Below are 27,551 nucleotides of genomic sequence, written 5' to 3'. Positions count from 1 at the left end.
CACCAGTGAGGAGACTGAGGGTGCACAAGAAGTTGGGAGGGGACACAGCCGGGACAGCTGACCCCAACAGACCAAAGGGACATTCCATACCATACGACATCATGCTCAGCATATAAAGCTGGGGGAAGAAGAAGAAGGAAGGGGGGGACGTTCGGAGTGATGGCGTTTGTTTTCCCAAGTAACCATTACAGGTGATGGAGCCCTGCTTTCCTGGAGATGGCTGAACACCTGCCTGCTGATGGGAAGCAGGGAATGGATTCCTTAGTTTGCTTTGCTTATATGCACCGCTTTTGCTTTACAGTAATTATATATCAAACAGTCTTTATCTCAACCCATGAGTTTTCTCACTTTTACTCTTCCAATTCTCTCCCCCATCCCACTGGGAGGAGGGAAGTGAGCAAGCAGCTGTGTGGTGCTTAGTTGCCAGCTGGAGTTAAACCACAACAATTCTATATAGGAGTCATGCTATCCATCAAAAAACCAGAAGAACTTCATCTGTACCTATACCCAAAACTAGTCTTGGAGCATATCCGTCCCAGGTACAGCATTGGTTTAAAGAAGGAAGAACTGCTGGCTGATAACACAACAGCAATTTCCACAATTGCATTTCTTGACATTTCTGTAGTGATTAATATATTCTAACAAATATGAGCCAGTAACTGCCAGGCAATGAAACAAAATAAACCCCTCTGTACCACTAAAGCAAGGTTAAGTGAAACAGGAAGGCCATCCTTCAGGAAACAGATATGCAAGAAGGCCAATTTCTAAAAGTTAATAAACATACTGTGCTACCTAAGAGAATGTAGTAATAGTTAAACTGTAAAATCCCCATAGTGGAGAAGGAAGAGAAAGCACCACGCATTTTAAAAATGAGATCGAGTATTATAATCATATAATTATAATTATTAAAAGTTTATGTCAAATCAAAGCTTACACCTAATGACTTCAAAGCTCTGCAGAAGTAGGCAATAACCCTATTATACATATAGGGAAACAGACCAACTGAATGCTACAACTCATCCAGATGTTAGTGTCAGATAGAGAATGATAATGTCTCCTTTCACCCATGGTCCGTCCGTCTGTGTCACAGCCGCGACTGCAGCATCTATTAGCAGGCTGTCACTACATAATTTTGTGTTCTGACCATACTAAAGTTAGGGCACATGAAGAGTCAAGAGTCAGCTGCTGAAGGAGAGGGTACTGTAACTAGACACAAATGACACAAACAGCAATTATCTATCGTCTTCTCACAATGTCCCACTACCTTGCGCTGGCCTGCTACAGTCCTGTAGATTATAAACTCATGAAAACAGAGTCTGTCTCTGTCTATAAAGTACCAGCACTGAGCATCTGATTCATGAAAATACAATCAGAAAACTTCCACGTTACACATCTGCTCTCGAGGGCAATGACCCTCAAGCACAGACACCTTCCCTTACCCCAGCTCCCATACTCAGCAGTCCCATCCCCGTCCCAGCAGCAGCTAAGCTTTGGGAGAAAGCTTAGGTTGAACAGCTGCATTTTATGATCTGGCCTACTAAGGTAAACCAGCCCCAGTTTCCGACTTCCTCACAACAGCACGCCGCAATGTGCTACATGAAGTGCTGAGCAGTCCCTGCAGCAGGGACACAAGAGCAAACCCAGGGCACAGCCCTACTCGTGAATCACAGCTCCCACTTGAAAGATATTAGTGCTCAAATTACTTTGAAGAGAGGATGAGGCTAAGACCCTGGAGTGCACACAGTTGTTACCGTTATTTAGTTCAAAACGGTTTCCTGGAAAGCTGAGTAGTTTCCTGGAAAGCTAGGTGGACATTAGGACACCAAGTCCTTTGTTGTTGATATCTTAATGACCGTATTAACGACTACTGAAAGTGAATGATTCTCTCTTGGACTAGAGGATTTGAAGGTGCCATTTATAGGGATTTTAACTAGTTGCAACACTGTTCCTTTCCACTTTCCCCCCGCTCCATGATGCTGTGAGAGAGCTGGGGAGACCGGGGGGAAAAGATGAAGGTCCTGGAAGAGTAGAGGCTAGAACAGCAACAGCATCTCCACGTCTCTCCTTTTCCATGCCAAAATGACCTGCACATTTGTCCATTTTCACTCTCTGTGAGCCTACCATAGTGACTGAGCAGCAACAGCTGTTGTCCTTTCCCACACTAGGGCTATGCATAAGAGTTTTGAGTCAAGTTTTGCTGTTTGCTGAAATAGCTGTTGTTTGCATGCAGTTTGGCACTGTCAGTGAATGCAGTTTTTACTGGCCTCATGTATTGGGCAAATCTTTCACCTAACATTACCGTCTTGTTTGAAAGACGTACTGCTCCCTGCTAACAATCAATAAGCTCTGAGCTAGGCATGCCTGTGTGGGAGCTCTTAGCTTTGTTCCTGGCCTTCCACCCTACATATACATGTTAAAAACAGTGCCAAATTTTCTTGCACCATCTTAGCTATTGCTCTTCACTACAAGTATTTTATACAAAATATAACAGAATAGAAATGACATTAAGTACTCTTCAGTGCCTAGCTAGGCAAGCTTAGCATTCATAAAGGTAACACTGATGTCCCTTCACGCAGTACCTGAAGTCAGATGCCTTTTAAGAGACTTGATAGGAAATACATCTCAAGGGCAACAACATGCTGCTCAAGAACAACGGTGCTGTTCAGTTGTGCGAGCAGCTCGACCTTGTTCCCTCCCTCACAGGCACTTTTCTGTACTGATTGCCACGTAAGAACAGTACGGGGTATTGGAAAGAGAAGAGTATGTCTGAAATCTGTACGAATAGAAGAAATGCCAATGAGTAGGGAACAAAAGCTCAAGCTCTTCAGAGGTGGCGGTAGTCTTCCAGCAAAAACTAGGAGAGGTTGAAGCAAAATTGTTGTCTTTAATAGCACTGAAAAGAAAGACAAGGAGATGACAACATTCATTTTCTTTGGTATTGTGGAGATAAAGACACACATTTGTTTATCAGTCTATTGCTACACAATGAAGAACAACTTAGTTGTACAACAGCACTTCAGAAGTCTGAGATATATAAAAATCCTTGAAAGAAGGACTCTTTTTGACAACTATCAGACTTCAGAAGTCAAAAAAAGAAAAATATTTTTAAGGCATTTATACTTGGTTTCAAGCTATTGAATCAAATATGCAGTTTTAAATTGCTTGGAGAATTCTAGTTGAAGACTAGACTGTAAATGCAGTCGCAAACCTAAAAAACTTTCAGAAAGCTATTAAAATTTTCCAGCCTGGAAAACATAACCAGACCAGTTAAAGATTTTGGAGGAATATTTGTCCTAGAGCTACCCAGTCACAGGAAGCTCAGGAAGCTTCACAGGAAACAAAAATGACAGCTGAAGAGAGTGTCTGCAAAGTGTGAACAGATCTGCACAAAACACCAGGAAAGTAAATTTTGGAGGAAAACACAGACTTAGCAGTGTTGTCCAAAGGCAAGGCAGTGTACGTTTGCTAGGTGTTGCACTGTTTGGTCAACGTCCACAGAAAAACAGAGAAGATACCCAAGGAGAAACCAAGCGTGCCTGTTCTGCACAGTGGGAACGATGTCAGCCGCGCGCTGAGCTGAGAGGATGTCCATCAGCACTAACGAAGACGAGCGCTCCCCAGGAGCTGCCTGAGCCACTCCTGCAGCCATGGACTGAAACGGCACCTCAGATGTGGGCAGCACCCCTGACTACATACATGCTGCACACCACCATGCAAATTAGCATCATCTCTAACACTGCAGTAAAGGGCTTGTGGGGAAAATCTAGTCACTCTCTTGTCACAGACGGCTAAAAATCAGATTTTACTGTGGTGAAATCATATCTACTTTAGCTGCTAACATGCAAAATCAAAACTTGCTAAATGTGATGTAACAGCAGTGACAAACTGGTCAGCAAGTTTTATAAATCCCAATCTAATGCTTGCATGAACCTTAATTTCCCTGAATATTTCATCTCTTCCTCTTTAAATGAACAAATCAGTCTGTGTCATGGCATTTACTGGTTACACTAAAAAAAAAAAAAAAAAATCACGAGAAAACAGACTGCAGGGAATAGCCTCCAAGCAGAGAAATACAAACTTGGCAACCTCTTACAGCATAACTGCCTCTGACTTCTCCATAAACCTGTGTAAAACCACATCATAGTCTGCAGTGGACAGAGTCGTGTTACTTTTTATAGCCTCCCTAAAATACACAGACTACAGGCCTTTATCTACCTGGGGTCCATCACACACTTTAGAGCAAGAGTGTAAGTAACTTACATTCTCTTTTCATTCGTTTCTCATCCCTTACTTCTCCTTCCACTCTGTCTCCAGAAAGTCACTTACTTCGCACCTTCCTTCTATCCATCCCAAATGAGGAAACAAACCATCATTACTCCTGCTGTTGGGCTGCGATGTGTAATTGTAGCATCAACCACCACTGAATATAAACATTTCTTTACATTTGAGCATAGTTCGAGTAAACATGGAAAACAAAGGAGAGAAATGGAGCAGAGTCTGCTCTCCAGACAAACAAGTGAAGTTCAGTAGCTTAAGAAAATGAAGTTAATACAACAAGAGTGATCACTTTCTGTCTTTGGAGAGCTGGTCAGATCTGGCTCCTCCTAGAAGAGTGGTTGATAATTTCTCTTCTATGTGTCTTATAAAAATGCTTCCTTAATGTCTACATGAGCCCTTCTGTTCCTTGGCTTCCACTGCTCTCTCTTTATTACAGTGACTGATCAAAACATGATTAAATGTATTAAGAAAATATTATAGTAAGCAAACCTGCACCTGCAAGTTTGCCTAATAGTCTGAAACCTTCTGTAATGTCTGTGAATCATACTTTAAAACATTTAAATTCCCTTAATCAGCATGAATTCTTAGTAAGACCTTTACCCAACTTTCTCCCACTCTTCACACTCCTTTTTTCCTCCCCATTCATACACACATACTTAGCCTATGAAGCATTATCCTTGGCATTTATGATTTTTGTCCATGCTACAGGCAATGGTGACGGAAAAGAATTGGCCATGTATTTTTCAAAACTCATCAGGCAGCTCTGATCATTATGACAGCTGGTACCTGTTTTATCTTTCATTTTTGTTCACAGCTGTCTTGTATTACTTTAAAGACCAGGGTGAAGGGGGAAACATCCTCTTGCATGGCAATCAGTTTGAGCATGCTCAGGGAAGAAAGTTTCAGATACTTTGGAGTGTGGCTGCCAGCAACGCCTGGCAGGGACCTGGGAGCCAGAAGCTCCTGTAGAGAAACTGCCGTGAGGAGCAGGAATAAGCCAGTCAGCTACCAGGTATTGAAAAAACTTCCCAGGAAGCAAATGGGACCAGGCAGGATTTGCTGCCCCTCAGAAACTCACCAAATGAACTCACAAGTGGCAGCATACAACCCCGCCTGCAAGGGCAAAGTAGGCTGAACTGCTTAGAAGCCTTTTATTAATTTCTATACTATTTCTATGATATTCTGTAATTTCTATTAGTAGTAGCTTTGAGGCTGGGATTTTTTTTTCCCTGTTTAAAAATGAGAATTATTTTAGTTTGTATTCTAGGAAGACTTGACCTTTCTGAGTGTAAATACCTTTTAGTCATCTTTGGGAAGCTTGCAAATCAAAGCCTTGGAGCTGTGGCCAACACTGAATCCTCTCACAAGCATCAGCACCACAAGAAGATAAAAGTTCTCATCTTCAGAGTGCTGGATCTTTATTCTGGGAAAGGCTTCTGTTACAGTATTACAAAATAGGCACTCACAAATTAAGATAATGAAAGCCATTCTGAAAGTCACTTCTGAAAATCCCGTCTGTTCAGTAACTGCAGTGAAACCAAGAACCATTAAAAAGCTTGACTCAAGTAAAAGTGAATCTTTCCTTGATGGTGACAAAATGGCAAAACCATCTTTTTTTTTTTCCTTCCTGCTGTGAGATTGGTTGGGGTTTTTTTGTTTGTTTGGGGTTTTTTTTATTTATTGTACTGTTTAGTTGCAGAATTGTAGAAGCTAGATTTAATCTGAGATTACTTGGGTTAAAATTTGGCGGCTTCTGGTGAGCCTTCTGTTTGCTTACATTTTGGTTGAGCTTTGCTTTCGGCTTTATTCCCGAAGCTGTTATTATGCCAGCAGCGCTTGCTACAATATCCATTGCAACCCCTTTTCACATTCTGGTGCACATGGTGAAATGGTAAAAAAAAGAAAGATTTTAGCTGAAGAATAAAATCAACTCTTAAACCAGAAGAAGAATCTACCTCTTCCTGTCTAAATCTAGCCCACGTGCTTCACCCAGAGAAGTGTGCTAGAAAGGGATTTTCCCTTAAGTAAGTGTGTCAGCCTCAACCTTTTGGGCTATTTGGTTAGCTACTCACTCTGACAGAAAAATATGTGCAGATGCAAATGTGTGCCTTAATATGTGGGAACCAGATAAAATTAGAGCAAGATGTGGTTTCAGAGTAAGTAAAACATAGCACAGGCTTCTGTTTCAGGATTTTCTTTATCCACTGTTTTCCATCATTGCCAATGAGACTAAGCATAAGGGCATGGCTACTGAAGTACCTAAGCATTTGCACACTCAGGCCTGATGATGAAAATCCCAGTTTCATGGAACAATAATTGGACGATAATTTGTAATTGTAGCAAACAGGCTATTTTGAGTTTTACAACATAGTTGTTGCAAGTACAGATAGCCCTTAAATGATTTTTTTTTTTCCTCACTTCATATCCAAAACAGTTTAGGTGCTTGAAAGTTTATTGGATTTTTTTTTCACAAATTGATCCCATAAAATATATTATCTCTGTCGACTTTACTTTACGTTGACGTACCACTAATTATTTTAGTTGCTCTACTTCCCTTCCTATTTGATACTTTTATCTGCCCTCACCTCCCCCAGAAAGCATCCTTCTTGTGTGCAAAACTTTGATGATGCCCTAAACATACTGAAAACACTTTCCATGAGTACTTTTTAGTTATATTTGAATTTTGATGCATAATATTTAGTCTAGTTTTTTCCAGTTAAATGTAATCAGCTTTATACTTGAATTTGAAAAAGGAAGCTGCTTTTTTGTGTAAGAAACCTGTTTCTTTGATTTCTTATATTAAAATAGCAAATTGCTTGATCCTTTTGGCCTTCAGTTTCCCTCCTCTGTAGAAGACCAAGGAACCCTTTCTTTCCTGAGTCACATTTTGAGTACAGGCATTTTCACAGACTATGGCCTCTGCAGGACTGGAGCTTGCAGTCCTTCTCGTTCACATACACTCCTGCTGCACATCACAGCCATAAGTGATGTTACAGAAGACAGGGGGAATAGATAAGTAGATGTGAATTAGAAATTATCAATTGTTCTAATCAGTAAAAGATTTCATCCTATGTTTTCCTTTTTTGGTCAATGGCTCTAGCAAAAGTAAACACATTTCATTAAACTGAGAAGAGCTTAAATCAGTGTAAAATAATGATGCCACACTAATGTCTCACCTCTCATTTCAGCTTAACACTTAAAAAAACCCAGATAGTTTGCTCACCTAGACAAACTGCATATAGGGACACAGGCACTCAAGTCCCTTATATCAGACCAATGAACAATATGTGGGTGTCAGGGACCCGAGTACACCAACAGGCTCTAATTGCTGTGACCTGCCTGTAAGTATGCTTCTCTCTTATCTCCTCCCTCTTTTCCCTCTCCCAGAGCAGGGAACACAGCATCATGACAAGCTGCAATTAAAGTACTACAGATAAAGGAATCATAGGCTGAAGGATGTGCTGAGAATTAGTTCATTCTGCAGACCTACATTTTCTCTCTCTCAAATATTTGCCTTTAAAACCACAATAATATTGTATATTTTTATGGAAAAAATCCTGGTGAAAAAGGGAATTTATTTACAGATATTTCCAGATAACAGTCTCAAAAGCGGTTTAAGCTCAGAAGGAAATGCCATTTTGCAATGTGCAATTTATGCCTTTCACTCCAGAAAAAGAAGTTACAGAATAAAAATGACTTGCTGGCTCGCCAAATAACTTCCTGAGGAATGACCAACACTATAGGGAAAGGTACACTTTTGTTTCATTATTAACTTTTTCCTAATTCCTAAATATAGACTTTTCCCCTCATTTTAAGTCTAAATCAGCATTTCATTTCACAAACTGACATTTTCTGTTTGTTTTTTTTTTTAATACTATTTCATAACCTTCGTAATTGAAAGTATACTAGATTTGTTAAAAATACTACCTCCTTTTCCAAAACACACAATCCGATACATGTACTCCTAGCATCTTATACTGAGGTTGTTGGAGCTTATCTTTGCAACTGTCAAGCTGTCACTCACTTGAAGTCCAAGACAACAACCAGCCAAGCGAAAAGCTGTTTGACTTAAAAGTATAAATAAAAAATAGCCAGTATATTTCTAGTGCAGAAATATCATAAACCTTCCTCCTTTAACTTATGAAAACCATACACACACACCTTTCACGGGTAAACAAGTGCTATAAATGCAAAAAGCATAAAAGCACTACAGATGAAATACTGCCACGGTATTCTGTGTGAAGTGCTGAAGGACTCCATGTAAACAGTTGAAGTGAGAACACCCTTTCTTTTTCCTTCCCACATCCCCCAAATCCTTTCCTACATCTCCTTCTGTTGGAGGGAGGTTACATGGGGGACCAGGTTTTTCCACAGACGATTTGTGGCTTGCTGTTCTGCCCTGTGATTTCATAGCTCAATGCTACTTGTTTCTTCACCGACTTCTGTTTCACCATGCTTATTCCTCCCCTGGGGCCGGGATTCCCCGTTCCTCCCTGTGGCTTCTCTCTCTCTGTTTCTAATCCCACTAGTCTGACTCTGGGGCATCTCCTTAGGCTCAGCTCAGCTTCATGGCCCGAGGTCATGAGTAATTTTGGAGATGGCGGTTTACATGTGAAAGGAGCTATGTGTAATTTTGGATTTCATAGAAGAGAGTCATCTCTCCTTTACCTCCCCATCAATTTCCTGCATCACGCTTTGGGGCACAGCCTTCAGAGGTTTCCTTCCTCCCTGCCCTGTAGGGGAGTCACACAGGCAGGTAAGTGTGTCATCCCTTGCAGGTGGATGGCATTCATGGCTTAATCACTCCTCTCCTCCACACCTCTTACTCCTCCCTTTCCCAGTTTGCAGAAAACAGGAATTTCCTTTTGTCGTCCTACTGTACAATAAAAAGCAGCTTGCTATTTCAGGGGAGAAGAGGGAAACTGAGAGGGAAACCTAGAACAAGTTTCTGTCATGCTTGTTAACCACTGCTTCACTGCAAGCACAGACGACCATCTTAGCAGGTGGCTTACAATTTTCTGTTTGTAATACCACAGAAGTGTGGGTTTGAATGATCATTTTTCTTCTTCTTTCTTCCTATTTACCTAAAAGCCTTTCTGACACTCCCAAAGATCTTTGTCCCCCACACCTCTGCTCACCCTCAGTTAAATCAGAACTACCAAATGCAACAACCTAAAGAAATGTCAGTGCTTTTGGGGTATACAGTTTTGTGGATCTGTGTTATCCAAAAGGCACAGCTGGCCACAAAGGGTGGCACTTTGGATAATCAGTGGGTTTAGTTGACCTTTTAAAGCACTACAAAACATATCTTCTCACTCAGTCTTCCTCATAACAGAAAGTAGCTATATCAGAAAAAAAAATATGTAGCAAGTTCATTGCATCATTTCAGAAATCGAAAAGTTTCATGCATTATCAGGTCACCAGAGAACATCCCCTGAATGTTCTTCCCTGGCACATAAACATTGCAAAAGCAGACTGCATTTACCTTAAGGGAACACAAAGTTCTCTGAAGGTTCGGACTCTCTTGGGCAACAGGTTTGGGGTCCTCACACGACTGGTAAGTATTATTCTTCTCTATCAGGTTCCTTATCTCAACATCAAGCTCTTTACTTTCACACCTGCTTAGAAAGAAATAGCAATGTTAAACTTTACACCAAAACTTGAAGTGCAGAGAAGGTAAATTTGTCAGCTGTTTCTTCTGAATGTGACAATGCAAGCAGCAGAGCTAGTCCTGCACCGAGCTCCTGCTACCTTCCTTCCTGGTACGCAATCAGAGAGCACTAGAGCAGTGTCACACAAATCTCTAAGTGCTTTGTGGCAGAAATTCATTTAAAATATTTAAACAAGCAGTCTTTATGAATTTTACTACCTTGTGTCTAAAAATTCTAGTCAACCCTTTTGGGGATTATATGAGGACTGTCATGTGCCCTCAACCCCACCCACCCACCCGCAGTTTCAAGAATTTTATATGCAATTTTAACAAAAAAGCTATCAAAATTGGTTTTGAACTCCAAAACTAGGTGCTCAGTTCACAAAGTTTTTTGATGGCACATCTTGTTTTCTGTAACACTCCGTAATAGATACCTGACATGCATTTTCAAATTTTTTTTCCTGAAAGTTCCTTTTAAAAACATTCATATCTTGTAAAAATTGCTCTGTTATGAACACTAAAAAGGTGTTTGTTTGGTGGGAAAATTCTGTCAGTCTCTCTGCTAAAGACACACAGGACTTATGTGCACTTAAGGGCTTGCTCCAAATTCGCAGAACTAACTAGCAATTAGGGCTGATTCACTTCATACACCATAATGGTGGAATGTGACTCTCAGAGAATGGACCAAGGCATAACCAAAACAAACCCCAAAAAGCTCTAGACCCAACCCAAGTTTTCAAGAAATACTCATGTCTTTTGCAAGCTCAGACCTTCATTTCCTAATCAGCTTAAACCAACTCTAAATATAAGTAATGCATGACCAGAAACTACAAGGCTCAAAAGTATTACCAACCTGTTATAGCAAGATTACTTCTTGATCTAGGCAGAAATACTAAACTCTTCATTTGAACTACCAGAAAAACTGAAAGCAGTAAGAATTTATCAGTTATACTTACTGCAGTTTAGACAGGCAATCCACAGGGATCGCACTGCAGGTTCTGAGGAAACGAAGGGCAATTGATAAAATTATCCAATAAACAAACCCATTTACCCTAATCATAAGACTAAATAAGCGTGGAGAATTTTGTGCTGATAGCGTAAAATGATTCATTTCATTCGCGGTATTTACAACACAGAAACTATAACAGAAACGTATTTTCATTAAGCATGAATGCAAAATCATTTGCAGAGGTACTACAAGAAGATACCAACAGTAGCAAGTAAGGACAAGTAAAACTCAAGAGCTTTTTTTGACTTGCTGCCTAGTAGCTGGACAAGCTGGAATTTCACAGCAGTTTCAGAGCTGCCATGAAGCCTGCCTGCACAAAAAAAAAAAAAAAAAGTTTCATGGCAGAAACAAGATATTTGGATGTGTTTTGAGAGTTAGACCTATGGCACAGGGAAATAGGACTTTTACACAGGGAACCAAGACCGGGGTTTTTTAGCTCTGGAAGGTCCTGAAGCACTAGAACACATCACATGATTTTCTTCTCTGCAGAAAGATATTTCTTCATACTAACCTTTTGCCTTTTTTTTTTTTTTTTTTTTTTTTTTAAAGAAAACCAATATAGCAACTAGTGCAAGCTCAAAGAAACAGGGAAACAGAGTACCCAACTGAGGAGAGTATTATCTTGTGTTAGACCACTTTAACTGGCCATAACTCCCTTTCAAAGCCATGATGATTAAGAGCAAGATATTCTTGATGCACATTTTCATGAACCTCACAGTGGTGCAGCAGGCTGCCGGTGCTCTGAACACTCGTGGCAGTTTTCAAAGCCTCAGCTGTGGGTGGGTGGCAGGTGAGCCCCAGCAGCATGGGCACCGCATGGCAGCTCGTGAAGAAAACTACATTAGGAAAACAACAAACCCTGCAAAAGAAATCCAGCCCTTTTCTGTCTCACTAAATATTGCAAAATCCTGGATAGATCAGAGTGAATGGCACTTTTTCTTTTTTAAGCAATTCTGTGCTAAGGTTCCCGACAATAAATTCTCAGGGAGCAGCATGACGAAGTGCTCTGCTTATAGCCTTCATTTTTAATCAGCGATATAATGCAAGCTTTGCCACATAAGTAGCAACATCCCTTTTCTCTCAAATGCACTTCCCTGGAAAACAGCATCTTCAGCTCATTTGGACTCCCTGACCCAGCCTGAGATTGCTTTGCATAACAGAATTGGATATACGCTGTGCAGAGCACTCAGTGCTTTTGAGGATGCTCGGAAGAATCGAAAAGCCACAACATGGAACCATGGTGCAGTTTTAGGAAAAGTGCATGAAACTTCATGTACATAGTAAGGCAAGAAATTATTGCTGCAGCCTCCTTAGAGCCCCTAGAAATGGGGCAAAAGGAAGGGAGAGGTTAAGTAAAGTGAGGAGAAACGTTACTGAACAGTATTGAGGGATTTAGGACAGAGCTGCTAAAACCACAGGCCAATATTTTCAGACTGAGCTTTCAAAACGTCAGGTTTTTTATCTGTGCTTAGGCAACCAACCAAAGGCAGGCTAGTTGTCCTCCTCTTTCCTTGCTCCACACACCTCCTGTGTGAGATCAGTAGAGCAACCAGCTTACAGCTTAGCTAAGAGAAAAAAACTCCAGCCCTACAAGTGGCTTCTGGTAAAGAGTATTTCGCTCATTGCCCAGGGTTGCAGTCACACATCCTGCTCCAGCTGCAGCAAAGCCAGCCAAAGACTTTAACTCCTCTACAGCCCCAGCCACTTTCCACCTTCACTACCTCTCTAATGCAAATTACCATCCCCAACTGCCAGCACAACCCACTCACCCAGCTTGGGCAAAGCGGTCAAGGTTATTAAACACTTTTAAGTCAAGTAAAGCAGCTTAGACTAAACCAACTGTTCAAAATAAAGGAGCAATGTCTAGGTGCAGTCCTGAGGACAGTGAAAGATGGGCAGCAATCTCTGGCAGGAGTGCAGCAGCAAGTATTTAGGCAGGCTGCACTCATCTCTGCTGCTGGTTCAGCCACAGCGAGAGGAGATGCGTGACCACAGCCTCCCGAGACCAGAGTGTGAATCAAGCTGGGAAATACCCCATAAAGATGGTGGGTTGGCTTTAAGTATTTCTTTTCAGCCAGGAAGTGTTCATTCCTCTGCTCTGCTCCCTGCAGTTTGTCTGATGCTGTGGCTGTAAATGATGCTCACCTGTGGCTGCTCCCACCCTGCCTCTCTGCATTCTCCTTTCTGGGTTTAGGAGTACCTGGGCAAGAACAGGAACCAGCTGTGCCTGGGTAAAAGGAAGGGAACTGCAAAAGACTCAAATCCCTACACATTAATTGCTGCTCTGTAATATCCGTGTGTTTTGACATCATCACAAAAGTCAGAAAATTACTTCATTGACTGGATTTCTCAGTGCATTTGGTTTTCCCTCAGTTTTTAGACTAAGGTCTTCTGACCAGAAACTATTACTCCATTTATCTGTATTTTAATATTAGCCACTTTGATAATTGGAAGGATATATTTATTGTCATGTAAAACATTAATCATATCTGGTGTATAGATCCATTTTACAGTCTGGACTTTCAGAGCACACAGATGATCTGAGTGCTTGAATACCTCTTCAAGATACTGGTGATTAGAAGCTACCCCAGAAGAAGAGAGTTCTTGATGATTACCTGAGCTTCCCCTGGTGAGCTCTAGAGGGCACACAGCATTTAGCTTCTGCAGAGAGCAATTTTTTTCAAAATTACTTTTGGTTTTGTGAAGTTTACAGGTATGTTTCTGCACCATTAACACACGTACTGTTCTACGCTGTTGCCAACATTCTCCAAAATTAGGTATTTTGGTTTTTAATAATTATATTATGCAAATAGGCACTCTGTTAGGAAAAAAAATCAGAAAAATCCATTCAAATTTGGGAGATATAGTTTCTTATGTTTTATAAAATCAATCATCAGAGAACATTAAAAGCATTTTCATGTTGTCATATGGGACAAAGTATATCTCTTCTATGTGCAAAAGCTTTCTGAAGTATAAGAACACAGCTCATCCTACTTACATAGCATGCTATGATTAATGCAGAAGCCAATAAAAGATTAGAACATTAACTCCTCTTTGTAAACTTTGTGTTAGTCGCTGAATTTCCTTTTTTGGGAAAATTAATACATTTCACATGGAAGAGAACCTACAGATGTAATAGAAAGCTGGTCTCCCAGCATAAATTTTAACAGCTTGCAGAAAAGGTGAGCGCCCAACCTTACTCATAATTTCCATGTCATATCTGAAAAGTAGTAGCCAATATTCTTCTAGCCATATCCTCCAAGAATAAGAAATCGGGTCTGTTCTCTTTAGTTTGCAAGTTGCCATATCCATGCAGGATTTCACCGCTAGAGACTAACTGTGCACCACATCGAAGATATTTTCATTTCTCCCACATATTCACCTAGCTGCCTTTAAAATGGTTTTCACTTTTTGCTCTATGGTACATCTTTGCACCAATTCAATTTCTAGGCTCTATCGGCTTTTTATAATTAACTATTTATAAATGGTTGCATACTTTTTACAGCAATTCAGTTTTTCAGCTGGGAGCCAGAACAAAAATTGTGCCCAGCACATGCGTTGTACGTGAACGGGAGTGAAATTCCTACGCAGATCAATGCCACCGAGCTAAATAAACCATCCTGGTCTGTCTGTCCTCACAGGGTTAGGCAATGAAGTGCTGGTTGTACACGCACAGGGAATTTTATTAAATTATACATGTAACTGAGCCAGAGCAAAATCCATATTTGGCCCCAAATCATCACTAAAGCCAGAATATGACGGCACCAGAAAGGAAGTGAGAGATGTGGACACCAGTGGCTTCTAATAGCGTCAAGGGCACTCCTTGCAATCCATCTTTTCCTGGTCAGAAGAAGCAGAAGACAGAACAAGTCCCACTAATACACACTTTCGTAATGGAGCAGCAACCAGTTCAGCTCCTGATGGCCTCCCCCATGCTCTTTTGATGAGCCACATGCTTTGGGCTTGTAGCAGCATAGATTGATGGCCAAGAAATACATGTTTATCAAATAGCCAGGTCCAAGCCCCATGCAGAGTCCCAGATCTGCAGCTGGTACCATTTGTGAGCTCTTGGCTCTCCCTGGTTTTTCACCGGAAACTAGCATTATTACTTACTAATAGCAGTTATGTCGCAACAATGGACGTACCTACAACATGTCCCAAGGCATTTATTGCAAAATATTAATACTGAACGCATATAACTCTATTTGAGATAATAATTTCAAGGTTGGCGTGCTGGGGTCATTCTCCTGTGATTGGTGAAAGCACAAATACACACCATAAACAATTGTGAAAAAAGGTTTTAAGCCAGGATTTACAGCCAGACGCCAACACCACGGAGTCATATTTTGACGGGAAATTAATTCCAGAGTCTAGGGGTTAAACACATGCTTCGGCCCCTTGGGTGGGCATTTGGGATGTAGGATTCTTGCTAAGCCTAAGGAGCAGATCCACGGAAAGAAATAAATTTCTGCATTTGAATTATGAATTCGGATAAATTAAAAAAATGTGGCAAATTTCAAACCGTTTCAGCTAATATTTCCCCTATTTATGATAACACACTTCATTTCAGAAAAAAGCCTTTAGAACATGGGAGAGAATGAGACCTGGATTACAGAATATTTAATTTAACTTGTACTAGAAATAGACTTGAAATAGGAATAAAATTAGGCATATAATTCTTAAAATTGACAGTTTATCTGCAGAACCAGCCTATTCTTTTATGTTCCATATGATTTTACAGGATTTTTGCTCTCTTTTAATTCAGTTTTGTAGAGTTCTTAGATTTTTTTTTTTTTTTCCATGTAAATACATTAGGATTTTTATATTAAAATCTTATCCAGTTAAGACTACATGACAAAGAATTTCCGGCCCAACAAGTAACAGGAAGAACAAAATTTTGCCAAGAAAACAAAAAGACTTTTGTTACAGAAAAAACATTTTGCAGCCTCATGAGCTCTTACAAGTTTAGTAGATTTTGAGCTGATAGAGAATAGTTGCAATGTGGTGCAGCTCCCTAAAGATCAGTGGTGCTATTCCAGCACTCAACACCCAGCGAGTGGATCTCTGCTCAGAATTTAGGCTTGGGAATTTGAGCCAGATCTCTTGAAATTGAGTTCCACTAGTTCTACGTTCCACCTCACATGTACCACTATAAAAAACAGTTTATTGGGCGTAAAGCGTACTGCGCTTGCACAAACACAAAAAGAATACCTGCCTTTGACAATTATGAGGATATACTTAAAAAGAAAGTTTTAAAAAAAAAAAAGCAACACATTATTTCAAATTATTTCCAACTTAATTTTTTATCTCAAGTTTCACCAAAAAAAATTCACCCAGTATTTCAAAAGCAGAGCTGGAAAGCCAGCCACCAGCAGCAGCTGAGATCCACCTTGCAGAAGAACTGCATTGTCTTTGGAGTGAGATGTCCCAGATGTTGCGAAAAAGTGCTGGCACTGTTGCTTGGGAGGTAAGTGTGAGATTAGAAATAATCTCGATTCAGTCCCAAGAAGAGAGCTCCAAAAGGCAAAATGTATGATAGGGGTTAAAACATGTACGTACTGCGACTATAGCAGAGAAACCACTTAAACTTTCGCTCAAATCTGATGTAGCCAAAACATCTGCCTATCACCCCATAAACGTCCCTACACTTCTGTTCCCTTTACGACAAAGGAATGGAGCTTTTAAGACACATTTAATAGCCAGCAGCTGTTTGGCTGTCAAATGCCACATCTGGAGAAGCTGTGTGCTGTTAATGTGAACAGAAACAATTATTCTTTAATAGTTTTGCTTAATTTTAAGAATTACACAAATCACAACAACAAAAGAGGTGCATGTTCTGAATGGAAACACATCTGGTTTCTCTGAAAATAAGCCAAAAACAAAAACAAAAACACAAAACCACACCACCAAAAAGGGCCCAGTGATTAATTGAAGCTGCACCTATAATCTGTCCCATCTCAGTGAAGAGAGAAGTAAAGCTACTAATATACAGGCACTTAAGCGTCTCCCAGACTTTGACTATTCCCCTCAACAAATATGCAACATGCAAGATGATGACGACTAGCTGGTTTGCGTTAAATGGCATGTTACTTATAACACGGAGCTGCTCCCCTCCGTGCCTGAAGGTTCCTGTCCTTTGGGACTGGGTTTCAATGCTGCCGCCTCACTTCTGTACCCTATACAGCCTGTACGTCAGGAAAATAACATCATCCTCCTTTCACTTGGATCTTCTGCTTAATTATACTACCAAGACCACAAGTGAATTTTTTCCTGATGGACAGCATATGGGCTGAGTTCAAACCTCAGGAAAGCCAATTAAATTATTTTCACCAACTTTCTCAGGCTTTAAATGAGCCATGAGCAAGTTACAGATGACTGTCTCTCTGGAGAAGCAGTAAACGGAGCACTGTCACCCAGACTCATCACCCAGGACTCACGGAGCTGCGTGTGGATCACTAGTGGAAAGAGAATTGAAGTTTTGCCATGAAAATCAATCAAATGGAAAGCTTGGCCAAGCAGAATTACCAAGTAGCGTGTGCTTTCTGGGCAGATGAATTCCCCCACTAAAATGTACACATGCAGAGAGCTGGTGGGAGATGGCAGGAAAGTGTTGAAAGAACTGAAAACTAGGAGTTAAAAAACAAAAAGGGAGACAAATATAGATGTTTTCAAGTGCTTGCTCTTTTTCTAGGAAGACCAATAGCTAGAAAACCTTGCACCCCTTTCAGGACACTCTCCTAGCCTCAGTAGGCACCTTTTTGAAATGGTCTCCCTCCCACAGCCCTTTCTGGACTGGCTTCTTTGCCCCACAGATACAGCTTGACTGGCTGCTCACTCCACAGATACAGCTTGAGCACCACGAGTCTATTCAGATCTTACACGTACTCATTTCTGTGGAAAGCTGTAATTCTGGTGGAATTACATAGTTGATATTTTTAACTGGTACTTTACACCACTATTCTTTCTTTTCCCAAATCAGGCATCACCACAAACAGAACAAGACCTATGCAACTTTTGCCTCCTAGTTCAGCCTTGGCCAGTATGTGGATGTGTCACCAACACATTACTGACCTGGGCTCACAGCTGGGCTGCACCCTTGGAGGAAAACAAGTCCATGATTCATTTGGGTCAGTGTCTCCCAGACCTGAGATATTTTCAGTGATCTACTAACAGCGCAAGCAGAATAAACAGATAAACACCATTTAGAAATGTAGCCAGGAATTTTAACATACAGTAGCTGAGAGAGGACAACCAGCTCTGTTAAGTCAAGCCAACTTCTTGCCTGTGGTAGCTGTTAGGCAGCCAAGCTGAGAGGCAGAGGAAGCTCGCTGCACGGCTGTCTGCGTCACAGGTCCAGGGCTTGAGCTGCCAGCGACTGGCATACAATTTCACCAGCGACGCCATCGCCAGACGGGAACCTGGTGCCTCCCTCCCTTCACAGAGACAGGCTGGAGTCAAACTACGCTGGCAGCAGCTCACAATGTCTTGAATAAATGGGAAACCCCAGTCTGCAAGGGATTTCAAATCCAGTTATTTATTACAATAAACTAACCTGGGAAAAAATGCTTCTTACAGGAAGAAACAAGGGTAGGGTATTATTTCTTAAGCTTCCCCAAACAATCTACAGTTACCTTAAAACAATTTTTCTTTTTATCTCTTTCTCAAATCCATACATTATACTTAATACTTTTTAAAGGTACCTTTTAATCATTCTCAGCTGCCTTGAATTTTTTTTTTTTTTTGGCCAGAGATTGTCTTGCTGAATACAGCAGTATTCACTGCAGTACTCAGCACTATTAATTTTCTTAAAGCTCCTTATTACTCACTGACAGTCTTAGAAAGGCGTTGCCGTCATCACAGCCTCATTAGAGTCTGCGGCCATAATGTGACCTCTTTATCTCTATATCCTACAGTACAACCTCTTTTACTGCCATTATCAGTAGAACTAATATTAGTTCATCAAGAAGCAGGTGCCCAAAGAGTTTGTGAAATCTCCATACTTGGAGATGTTTGAAACTCACCTAGATAAACTCTGAGTAACCTGACCTAACTAGCCCTGCTTTGAGCAGGAGGTCAGTCCACATGACCTCAAGAGGTCCCTTCCAACCTACACTATTCTCTATGATTTTGCTCTTCTCAGTACAGAATATTTCCATATTTCACTTCTTTAAATAGAACTGATACAGATTTCCACAGGACAGATTAAAGCAGAAAAAAAAATATTAACCTGGGTCTCTGGAAGATAAATTGATTGACATATGCAGGAAACACTCAACTATGTACTTCCAATAATGTAATGTAAATTACTTTTTAAAAAATAAAAATAAAAGTCTCTCCAAGTAAAATTAAGATAGTTAATACCTTTCCATCTCAACACTCTGAGGGGGGCACAATGCTAGATGATCCTCTGCATCTTTATTCTTCCTTTTGAGCGGCTCACAGTGAATCTATTAGAAACAGGGAGGTTAAAAAAAAGCAGACTTTAAGGGGAAATGAAAAGATTAACAATGTAGGAAGAAAAATTTACGTACACGATTACAATGAGAAGAGATAACCATGTCTTGCCTGCATTTCTGTTCTCCTCTTCATATACCATAAATGGCTGACCAGCAAGCCAGGAATCTATTTCCTCCTTCCCAGCATCATTCTCCCTTAAGTCCACCACTCTGTCAGGGACAGTTTTGCAAGGATAGGAGCAGTAACAGTCTATGGCTGCGGTGGCAAGAATCTACCCAAGGAGCAAAGCTGTCAGCAGTTGCAGAAACATTGGAAGTGTTGCAAAAAGGGCTCTTATTCATCCTAAAAGAATTAACTACCTAACTCTAAATACTCTAGAGTTCAAGCATGTCCTCACATTGACCAGAAAATTCAGATGCTTCATGGAAGTGTCCAGTAAAACTACTGCTCCAAATTTAAGAGAATTTGAGTAATGAGTCTGATCTAGATCACTTGGAGAGAAAAGAAAAGGAGCCGTGTGTGAATTATTGTGCACGAGTGCATTGTTCCAGAACTAGACAAGCTCCTAACAAGCTTCCCTCTGGTCAGGGCCAGCTACTGTTCAGCACTGCATTTCCAAAGAGAAAGGAGAGAAGACAAAAAGCACCCCTCCCAGAGAAAAGGACACGCATCAGGGTAACAGTAAGCAGTCCATATTTAGATATTCCCTCTTGGATGAAAACTCCAAACAGGGAAAAAGCAAGCTTTTTTAATAGTATGAGGTACCACCACCTCTCCATCACAAGTAGGAAAACAGATGGTCAATGCCACCTCATCCAGAGGAGTCATTCTGCTCTTGTGCTGCAGGCTGGTAACAGCCCTGGGTATGTTTCTTCAGGCTATGTGGGACATCCCTAGTTCATCAGAAAAGGAGCCCAGAAGTCTTATTCTTCTCTTTAGATCAAAATGACAAACAATAGCATTATGATAGTTGCTGGAATTAGAAAACTGGCAGGTTTCATGACCTATCGTAAGGACAGCCATGTGAACACTGAAATAAAGTGGGGAGCCATGAAGAGCAAAACCTGCTATTTACAAGCAAGTAAGTTTTCAATTACAAGTCACCCTCTTTATTGGTAACATCAACTTAACATGAAACCACAGCTGAACATTTTATAGAAACCATGCTGCTTCATCTATGTGCAGAGCAGAAATTTAAAATTAAAGGTTGCCAGGAGAAGATCTGAGGTGTTTGGTATCCCTTCCCCCCCTTAATTCCCATTCCTGCAGGCATTTCACACATTTTAAGTGCATCTGGTAATCACTAATTACAAGGATCCTATTAAGAAAAAAATGTCAATTCAGTTTCATGTGAAACTTGATTCTAGCTTGTCTGAGTTTTATGAGTGTCTGTTTAATCATAACAAAAACATGTTGAAGTATGGAAAGCTGCATTTGTTTGATTTCAATGGGAGCTCCAGACACTGGGTACTAATGAGAATTAAGCCTTTATTTTGGGGCGCCTAAACTTGGCTTTTAGGTGACTAACTTGAAAATATAAAATTTGAAAAACGTTGACCTAGAATGAACGTTCCCTACCGCCACCGAAACAACAAAAAATAAAATGAAATGACTACATGAAATCTGACCATACTTGTCTGAATTAAAAAAAAAAACCCACAGATTTCAGACTGCTACTCCATCTCTAATTCATCCCACTGGACTTAGACTTTTCAGCAGTCTCAGATGCATTTGCCAAGTTATGCACAGTAGTGCAGCCCATGTGCTGAAAAATAGGCCACGTTAAAGGGATACAGGTTAGATGTTACTGAAAAGAAGATACCTATGTTGGTAAAATTCATGCAAGAAGCTAAGAAAGTTCTGAAAAACTGAAAAGAAAAAAAGCAGTGAAGAACATATAAAAAGGTATTTATTTATTAGACATGTCACTTCCTGCTCCTGCAGTGACAGGATGGCGAGCCAGAATCAGGGGCCTGCAGGAAAAGGGTGCTGCACACTCCTGCTGGGGAGTGCCCTGGGATCGCATGGTACGTGCTCTGGGATTTCCGTGGCCCTGCTCTGCCAAGTACGGAAAGGAGCTGCTAAAGCCGACAATTCCCAAATCACTGCGTGGCCCAGCTGCACTCCCAGCCAGCATAAACAAGCAGTTCTCCAGAAGTCTTATGGCTAACATCTGCTGGGGTGGGGGGTGTCCCCTCCCCTGCAGCTCAACAAGGTCCATTGTATGTATCTCCTGACTCTTAGTCATATGCAGATTTTGCAGCGTGACTCTCAGTGCTGGGCACCTTGATTTAATGCATATCTATACAAGCCAGCCCAGCTATCAGAAGCCATTTCATTATTTCAGCATGGGAGTACATCCACCCTCTTCTATCCAGTCCAAGATATGGGAAAAAGCAGTAAAAAGTTATCTGCAGGGATAGCTGGCATGATCCACCCAGCTGAGCATGGTCAGGCTAGTGCCAGCTAAGCAGCATCGCCACCTGCTTTGATCTGCCTCCACTGTTTCCCAAACTATTGATGCGCAAGGGACTGTTGATGCAGAGTAACAGCTTTGCCTTTCATTTCTTACGTGTTTTTTGGTAAAGTGCGTCAATTCTAAAAGGCTTTTTTTTTTTTATAAGCTTTTTTTTTTTTTTAAAATCATTTTTTATTCTTCACAACAAAAAATTTATTGCAATGAGTCTGACCTGTGTTGGCAGCAGCAGTTGTGCTAAATGTAAATCTACAGTTATGAATCTGAACGAAAGAGATGCAACTACGTTATTGTACCATGTGCAAGTGTCTGTTATTAAAACAACCATAAGTTTTTACAACTATAAGATGCAACTTAATGCTGTAGTTTTTTATTAGATCCGACAAATTGAAGCCAAGATGGATAAAATTCAACTACTTCAAAGAATTAAGGCTCTGTAGAATATAGGGGGTTATAATGGTCATGTAAACAATTGCTCAGAATTACATAAATTTTCTGCTTTCTGTCAAGGCTTTTAAGAACAGGAACACCCTGAAGTAAAACAGGATCAGTTCTGCTCACAGATTTATGGGGTTTCGCAATAATTGAAAATGTTTGGTAGAAGGGGTGCAAAATTTCCTTGGTGCTCGCCCACCAAATTTATCAGTGCTCCAAGCCCTAAGTACTTACTAGATATACCCGAATAGGCCAAAAAAGCACTTTTGGTTGGAGAATTAATTTGCATTGGAAACAAGTAAGTTTTCCACATATGAAAAACACGTTTGGAGAGAAAAAAAATACATCATTCAAGAATGACAAGACGACTCACTAATTCTAAAAAAAAATCTTAATTATAAAAACGATCAGAGCCAGACAGGCAGTCATCACACTGGAGTTTCAAAATGTTATTCAAAATGCATTTCACAAACATCTGTATTGTAAACGTTAAATCCTGCACTGCTCTCGCCCCATTCTCTTTTTCTTTCTCCAAGCCTAATTCTAGCTTAAGAGCATCCTATTTGCCCAAACCTTTGCTCGATTTCCCCAAACCCGCTCTGTAATTCACTTGTTCTTCAGTTGTACGAAAGCAATATTTTGTGGGAATGCAATATAAAATGAATGTCAGAAACGAGCCAGCCTAAAAGAGGCAGAGAAGGGAAAGGAGATTTTTGGTTTGTTTTGTTTTTCCTGCCTAGATCAGCTCAATGATTCAATTTTACAGACCACCACCATAAACGGCCATATTGTCACAGTGGAGGGAGCAGAAAACAGATAGTATGCCAAATAAATGGAAGTACATACTAGCAAATTATACATAAGGAATAAACCCATTAACAAGTTACCCTTTCAGTGATACCCATTTTTCTATTGCGAAAGATCCAGGACCTGTCACAGTCAGGCCGAGTAAACTTACCTCACGTAAGTATTACCCATCTTGCAAAATAGCTCCGAAACAAAGTGGAACAAATATAATCATAAATGCTGTTGATAAACAACTCAGAAGCTTATACGTTATCTGTGTGTGGCTGTTGTGTAGGAGGAGTGGGAGGCAGAAATGGATTATTACTGTAAATGTGATCAAAATGGAAGAACAACCAAAGAAATAAAAAAGCATCTGATGAAAGAGATCCTAAGCAGCACTCACTGAAGCTGATCTGAAACAGGACTAAAGCCTTCAAGATTTTTTTTGCTCTGAAGAAGTCAAACATATAATATTTCTGTGATCTCCTCCTACCTAGATATTCCCAGGTTTGGTACTCACAATGGCACTAGTGTGCAGTGCAGCCAGCCTTGAACCAGCCATTGCATTACATGTCTCTCTGCTTTTACATCCAATGCTTTTCGCTGAAAATGCAGCTTCAGTAATGTAGATGCAGCACGAGAAAAAGCCACAGACAAACACAGCAAGATCTGCCAGTTCTCTCCTCCCCCTGTTATTTCCTGATAATGTGCTGAAACATCAATATTAGACAGTTTCTAACCAAAATTTAAAATCTGAAGCTTGATTTTTGCAAAAAATAAAGAGTAGTTAGGTTCTTCAGTTCTGTCTTGCTCAAGTTGGTTCAGATAAAAATGAAACCGGTACCTGCCCTGTGTGATGCAGGAAGATTTAATGCCAAATACTTAAAACTGATCTCACCATTAAGTACAATTCTCCTTGTTCAGGGTAACAGTAGATTCAGAACAGCAATCACCCCAAAGAACTTAATTCACAGATGCCCTCCCACGAAGCTGTGATATCCACAACTTGATAAGCAGTCTATTTATGTTTCTTGAGGTAATCTAATCTCAAACTATGCAGCAACTGAAGTAAATTAAACCCCAAAACAACAAAAACCCCTTGAAATGGGCCAGACTGAGGAATGAGCCAATTAAAGACTGAACACACTAATTTTACCCAGAACTGAACGCCTAGCTTTCGGCACGGAACAGACGGCACTCCGGAGAGGCTCTGCACTGCGGGTTCTTTGGCTCCGGTCCAGGAAAGGAAAATGTGCAGCGTAATCTCTGCATTTGCTTTGTCGTACTGGATGGAGCAGGGTGACTTCGCACAGATAGACAGTCCCTGCTGTATAGCTCTTTGGTCCTACAAGTGCTGGTCCTCCGCTGCTGGGTGTGTGAAAATGCTTCCCTTGACACACACAAACTAGTTTAAGTGGTGGGTACAAAACACTGTTTTAAACTACATGACCTTGCTAAAAATCAATATATCACTTTTTTCTTAAATTAAAACGGAGCGAAAACCAGTTTTCAGGCATATTTCTCTCTTTGGAAATCAGTCCATTTAACAATTTCTAAACATCTTTGGATTGAAGATCTCGAGAACTACATCTATAAGTGAGACAATTATTCCCCAATGAGTATAAATCCCTTCTTCAAGTAGAAATGAGTGGCACAAATGTTACCAATAAGCAACCACAGTCATGCCCAGGGCTTGGGTGACAGAGACTTCTGCATTTGAGCTTACCATGTCAGTCACTCCACACGGGCACCTGCACAGATGAGTTTAAAGCATACAAGCTAGTTTGAAAGGCTACGAAACATAAGTTCAGTGCCAGAAACAGTCATGACTATACTTCCAACATGCAAAAGGGTCACGTAAGAAGTGACCAGAGGAAGTCATAAATATCATCAAGCCACCAAAGCCACACACAGCATACCTCAAAACACCCTCAGTACTTCTCTGGATTCCTGTAGTCACCCTCTTTCTCCCATCATTGGAGGCCAAAAAACCAAACAAACAAACGAAAATACTAACCTCTAATTATTATAAGGTTATGAGTTCGGGAGTTGGGAGGATTTAAGCTTTTCTGTTTTGGAGAGGTTTACAACATGTTAAGAAGTTGGTAGAAGATGTATGATGACAACCAAAAATATCACCTAAAGAAAATCCCAACATTTTTTTGCGTTTTGAAACAAATTTTAACTTTCAAGTTATTTGAGCCCCTCTGGTATTTAAATGCAGCCTGTCACTGATTTTCACATACTGCACATAAACTCCTCATTTTTAATACGTTTAGAAGACATCTTTTCTTCACTGGAAAATGTTCAGTTTGACTGAAGCTAATTAGTGTACACAGGTCTGGGGGCAAAGTCAATGATACTTTGAACATACCTATTGTACACAATTTCTGTGAAAGCAAATTTTAAAATATGTTGATAAAATAAAACTCTCAACAATAAATATCTTGAATTTGTTTAAAATTCATTTATCAAGCAATCACAGATCTGTCGAATATACAGAAATCTACCAAGTACACAGATCTTCAGAAAAACACTTGCAAACTAGGCATATTTCATGGAATAGCACTGCATGAGCCTTTCCAATGGTATTTTCTCATTATCTGTATCCCACTTCAATTAGCACGACAAATTATTTGGAGGTGGGCAAGATGGGAAGGAAGTACTTAGGTATTTGTTAAATGTCAGCTTTAAATTATGCAGTAAAAAAATGGTTTTCTATTATTATTCATTGCCAAAGTATGGACAGGAGGCTTTCTAAGAGATAAAATATAGACGTGAAAAGGAAAAATGTTGCAGGATAAAAGCAAGATTAATAACTATGATATTCATTGATAGTGCCTAAGATGATTCTTCTGAACAATTTTTAATGGAGATCTCACTACAGTGAAACTGTGATGTTGTGATAGGAAAGAGAAATGATGGAACTTTCTTGCGCAATCCAAGCCGAGAGAGAAAAGATTTAGGATCTATCAACTCCAATGACTTTGGAATCGAGTCTCTGCAGTATAAAGAGGTAGCACAGTAACGGAAAGGAGATCGCTCCAAGTACAGGGCCCACATGGCTGGGAAGGACGCTGTGAGAAAAGAATTCAAGACATAGGCAGACCTACCTACAAAAATTTGTGAAACTACACGAACAGAAGTTTAACGGTGAGAAGGTAAGAATGATCTGATTTAGATGAGGAATGCAGCTCTGTTTTACTTAAATTTCATGTTCTCCAGCCAAGCTTCAAAAATCCCAGGACAAAAAAGAGAAAGAAGAGCCCAGAGAAATGTAGGAACAATCTAACAAGCCAGCTGCAAAAAAACCTTGGCATTGCTTGGCTGGCAGGAACACCAGTCCTAAGCAACTCAGAAATGCATGTTGCTTTCCATATGTTCTAGTGCGCCCACACTTCTGGAAACACGGTACCGCTGCTGCTAGAAATTAGGACTCTGCCAGTAGCATATTGTGGTGTACTAAGGATACAGAAGCAAGTCAAGGGAAGATGACCCTTTAAGAAACTCTTTCTCCAGGCTTCTAAATGGCTTGCTGTGAGCATTTTGTAATCCTCACAGGTGTACTGACAACTTTTGCTTCATTTTGAGGGGGGGGAGGTAGAGCAGTCTGGAGTTCCTACAGCTGCCCTAGCACAACGGGTACGCGTGTCCTCTGGCAGCAAACAACACTGGTGCTGAAAACAGAAGGGTTGCTTCTCCCTACGATGGATAGACGTACTGCAGCTTTACGTTTTTAACAAAGTAGTAGTTAAAACAAGGAGGGGAAAAACCACACGCATGTTTGTTTTCTTCTCCCTCTACACAAACCTCATCTCACTAGTCCTCATAGCTCACCTCATTTATTCTTATTAATCCTAAACATACCACTTGAAATTTTTAACACTGTGGCTCCAAGTATTTCTTGCTCAGGGTTGGAATGTATCAAATCTTTTTCTGAGACACAGTATTAACGCCAATTTACAGCAAGAAGGCAAGCAAAATACCACCCAGCCCAGAGTCCTAGCCCACCCTCAAATGCTATGTGGATTACAGAAAACAATTTGTAGCAGATATGGATAAAGGGCCCATCTCCTAATGAGAGACCCAGCTACAGGAACCCTGTGCCTGCTCCAGTCAGAGTCAGTAGCACAGGGAACATCCCAAACTCTACAGAACAGGTAAAACTTCCAAAGGTCTCAGCAGAAGCGTTATCCAAGGAAGGAATGTGGGTCAAACCAAGTACAGGTGTACTGAATCTTTGTATCGCTACACTTACCCCAAAAGAACTGTTTGACATGGCCTTAATGCTCTTGCTGGTAATAATCTTTCACTATTCCTGCACCTTTCACTGTCCAGCTTTGTGCAAGAAAAGTAAGTAAAAGAACTCTGCTATAGCTATTCTATATAAAAATTATGAAGAAATTAAAAAGTCATTTAGAAAAGAAAAACTTTTAAAATAGCAGGTTTTGGATTTGAGG

At 40.5% G+C, this 27,551-nt stretch overlaps 1 protein-coding gene across 1 annotated transcript in view; it reads right to left on the bottom strand.

The window, feature by feature from the left end:
• Positions 1-18,341, bottom strand: part of TNIP3 (TNFAIP3 interacting protein 3) — a 50,556-nt gene extending 32,215 nt beyond the window's left edge. The window contains exons 1-2 of the mRNA XM_009587199.1: positions 18,220-18,341; positions 9,764-9,896 (exon numbers count right to left, since the gene is read on the bottom strand). Coding sequence (XP_009585494.1) covers positions 9,764-9,896; positions 18,220-18,341 — 255 coding nt within the window. The remainder of the gene's footprint in view (positions 1-9,763; positions 9,897-18,219) is intronic.
• Between the last annotated feature and the right edge of the window lie 9,210 nt (positions 18,342-27,551).

The sequence above is a fragment of the Fulmarus glacialis genome, unplaced genomic scaffold, assembly GCF_000690835.1.
Source record: "Fulmarus glacialis isolate BGI_N327 unplaced genomic scaffold, ASM69083v1 scaffold26031, whole genome shotgun sequence".
Taxonomy (NCBI): Eukaryota; Metazoa; Chordata; class Aves; order Procellariiformes; family Procellariidae; genus Fulmarus; species Fulmarus glacialis.
Note: the sequence above shows the minus strand (reverse complement) of the source record. Positions and strands in the feature narration are given on the sequence as shown.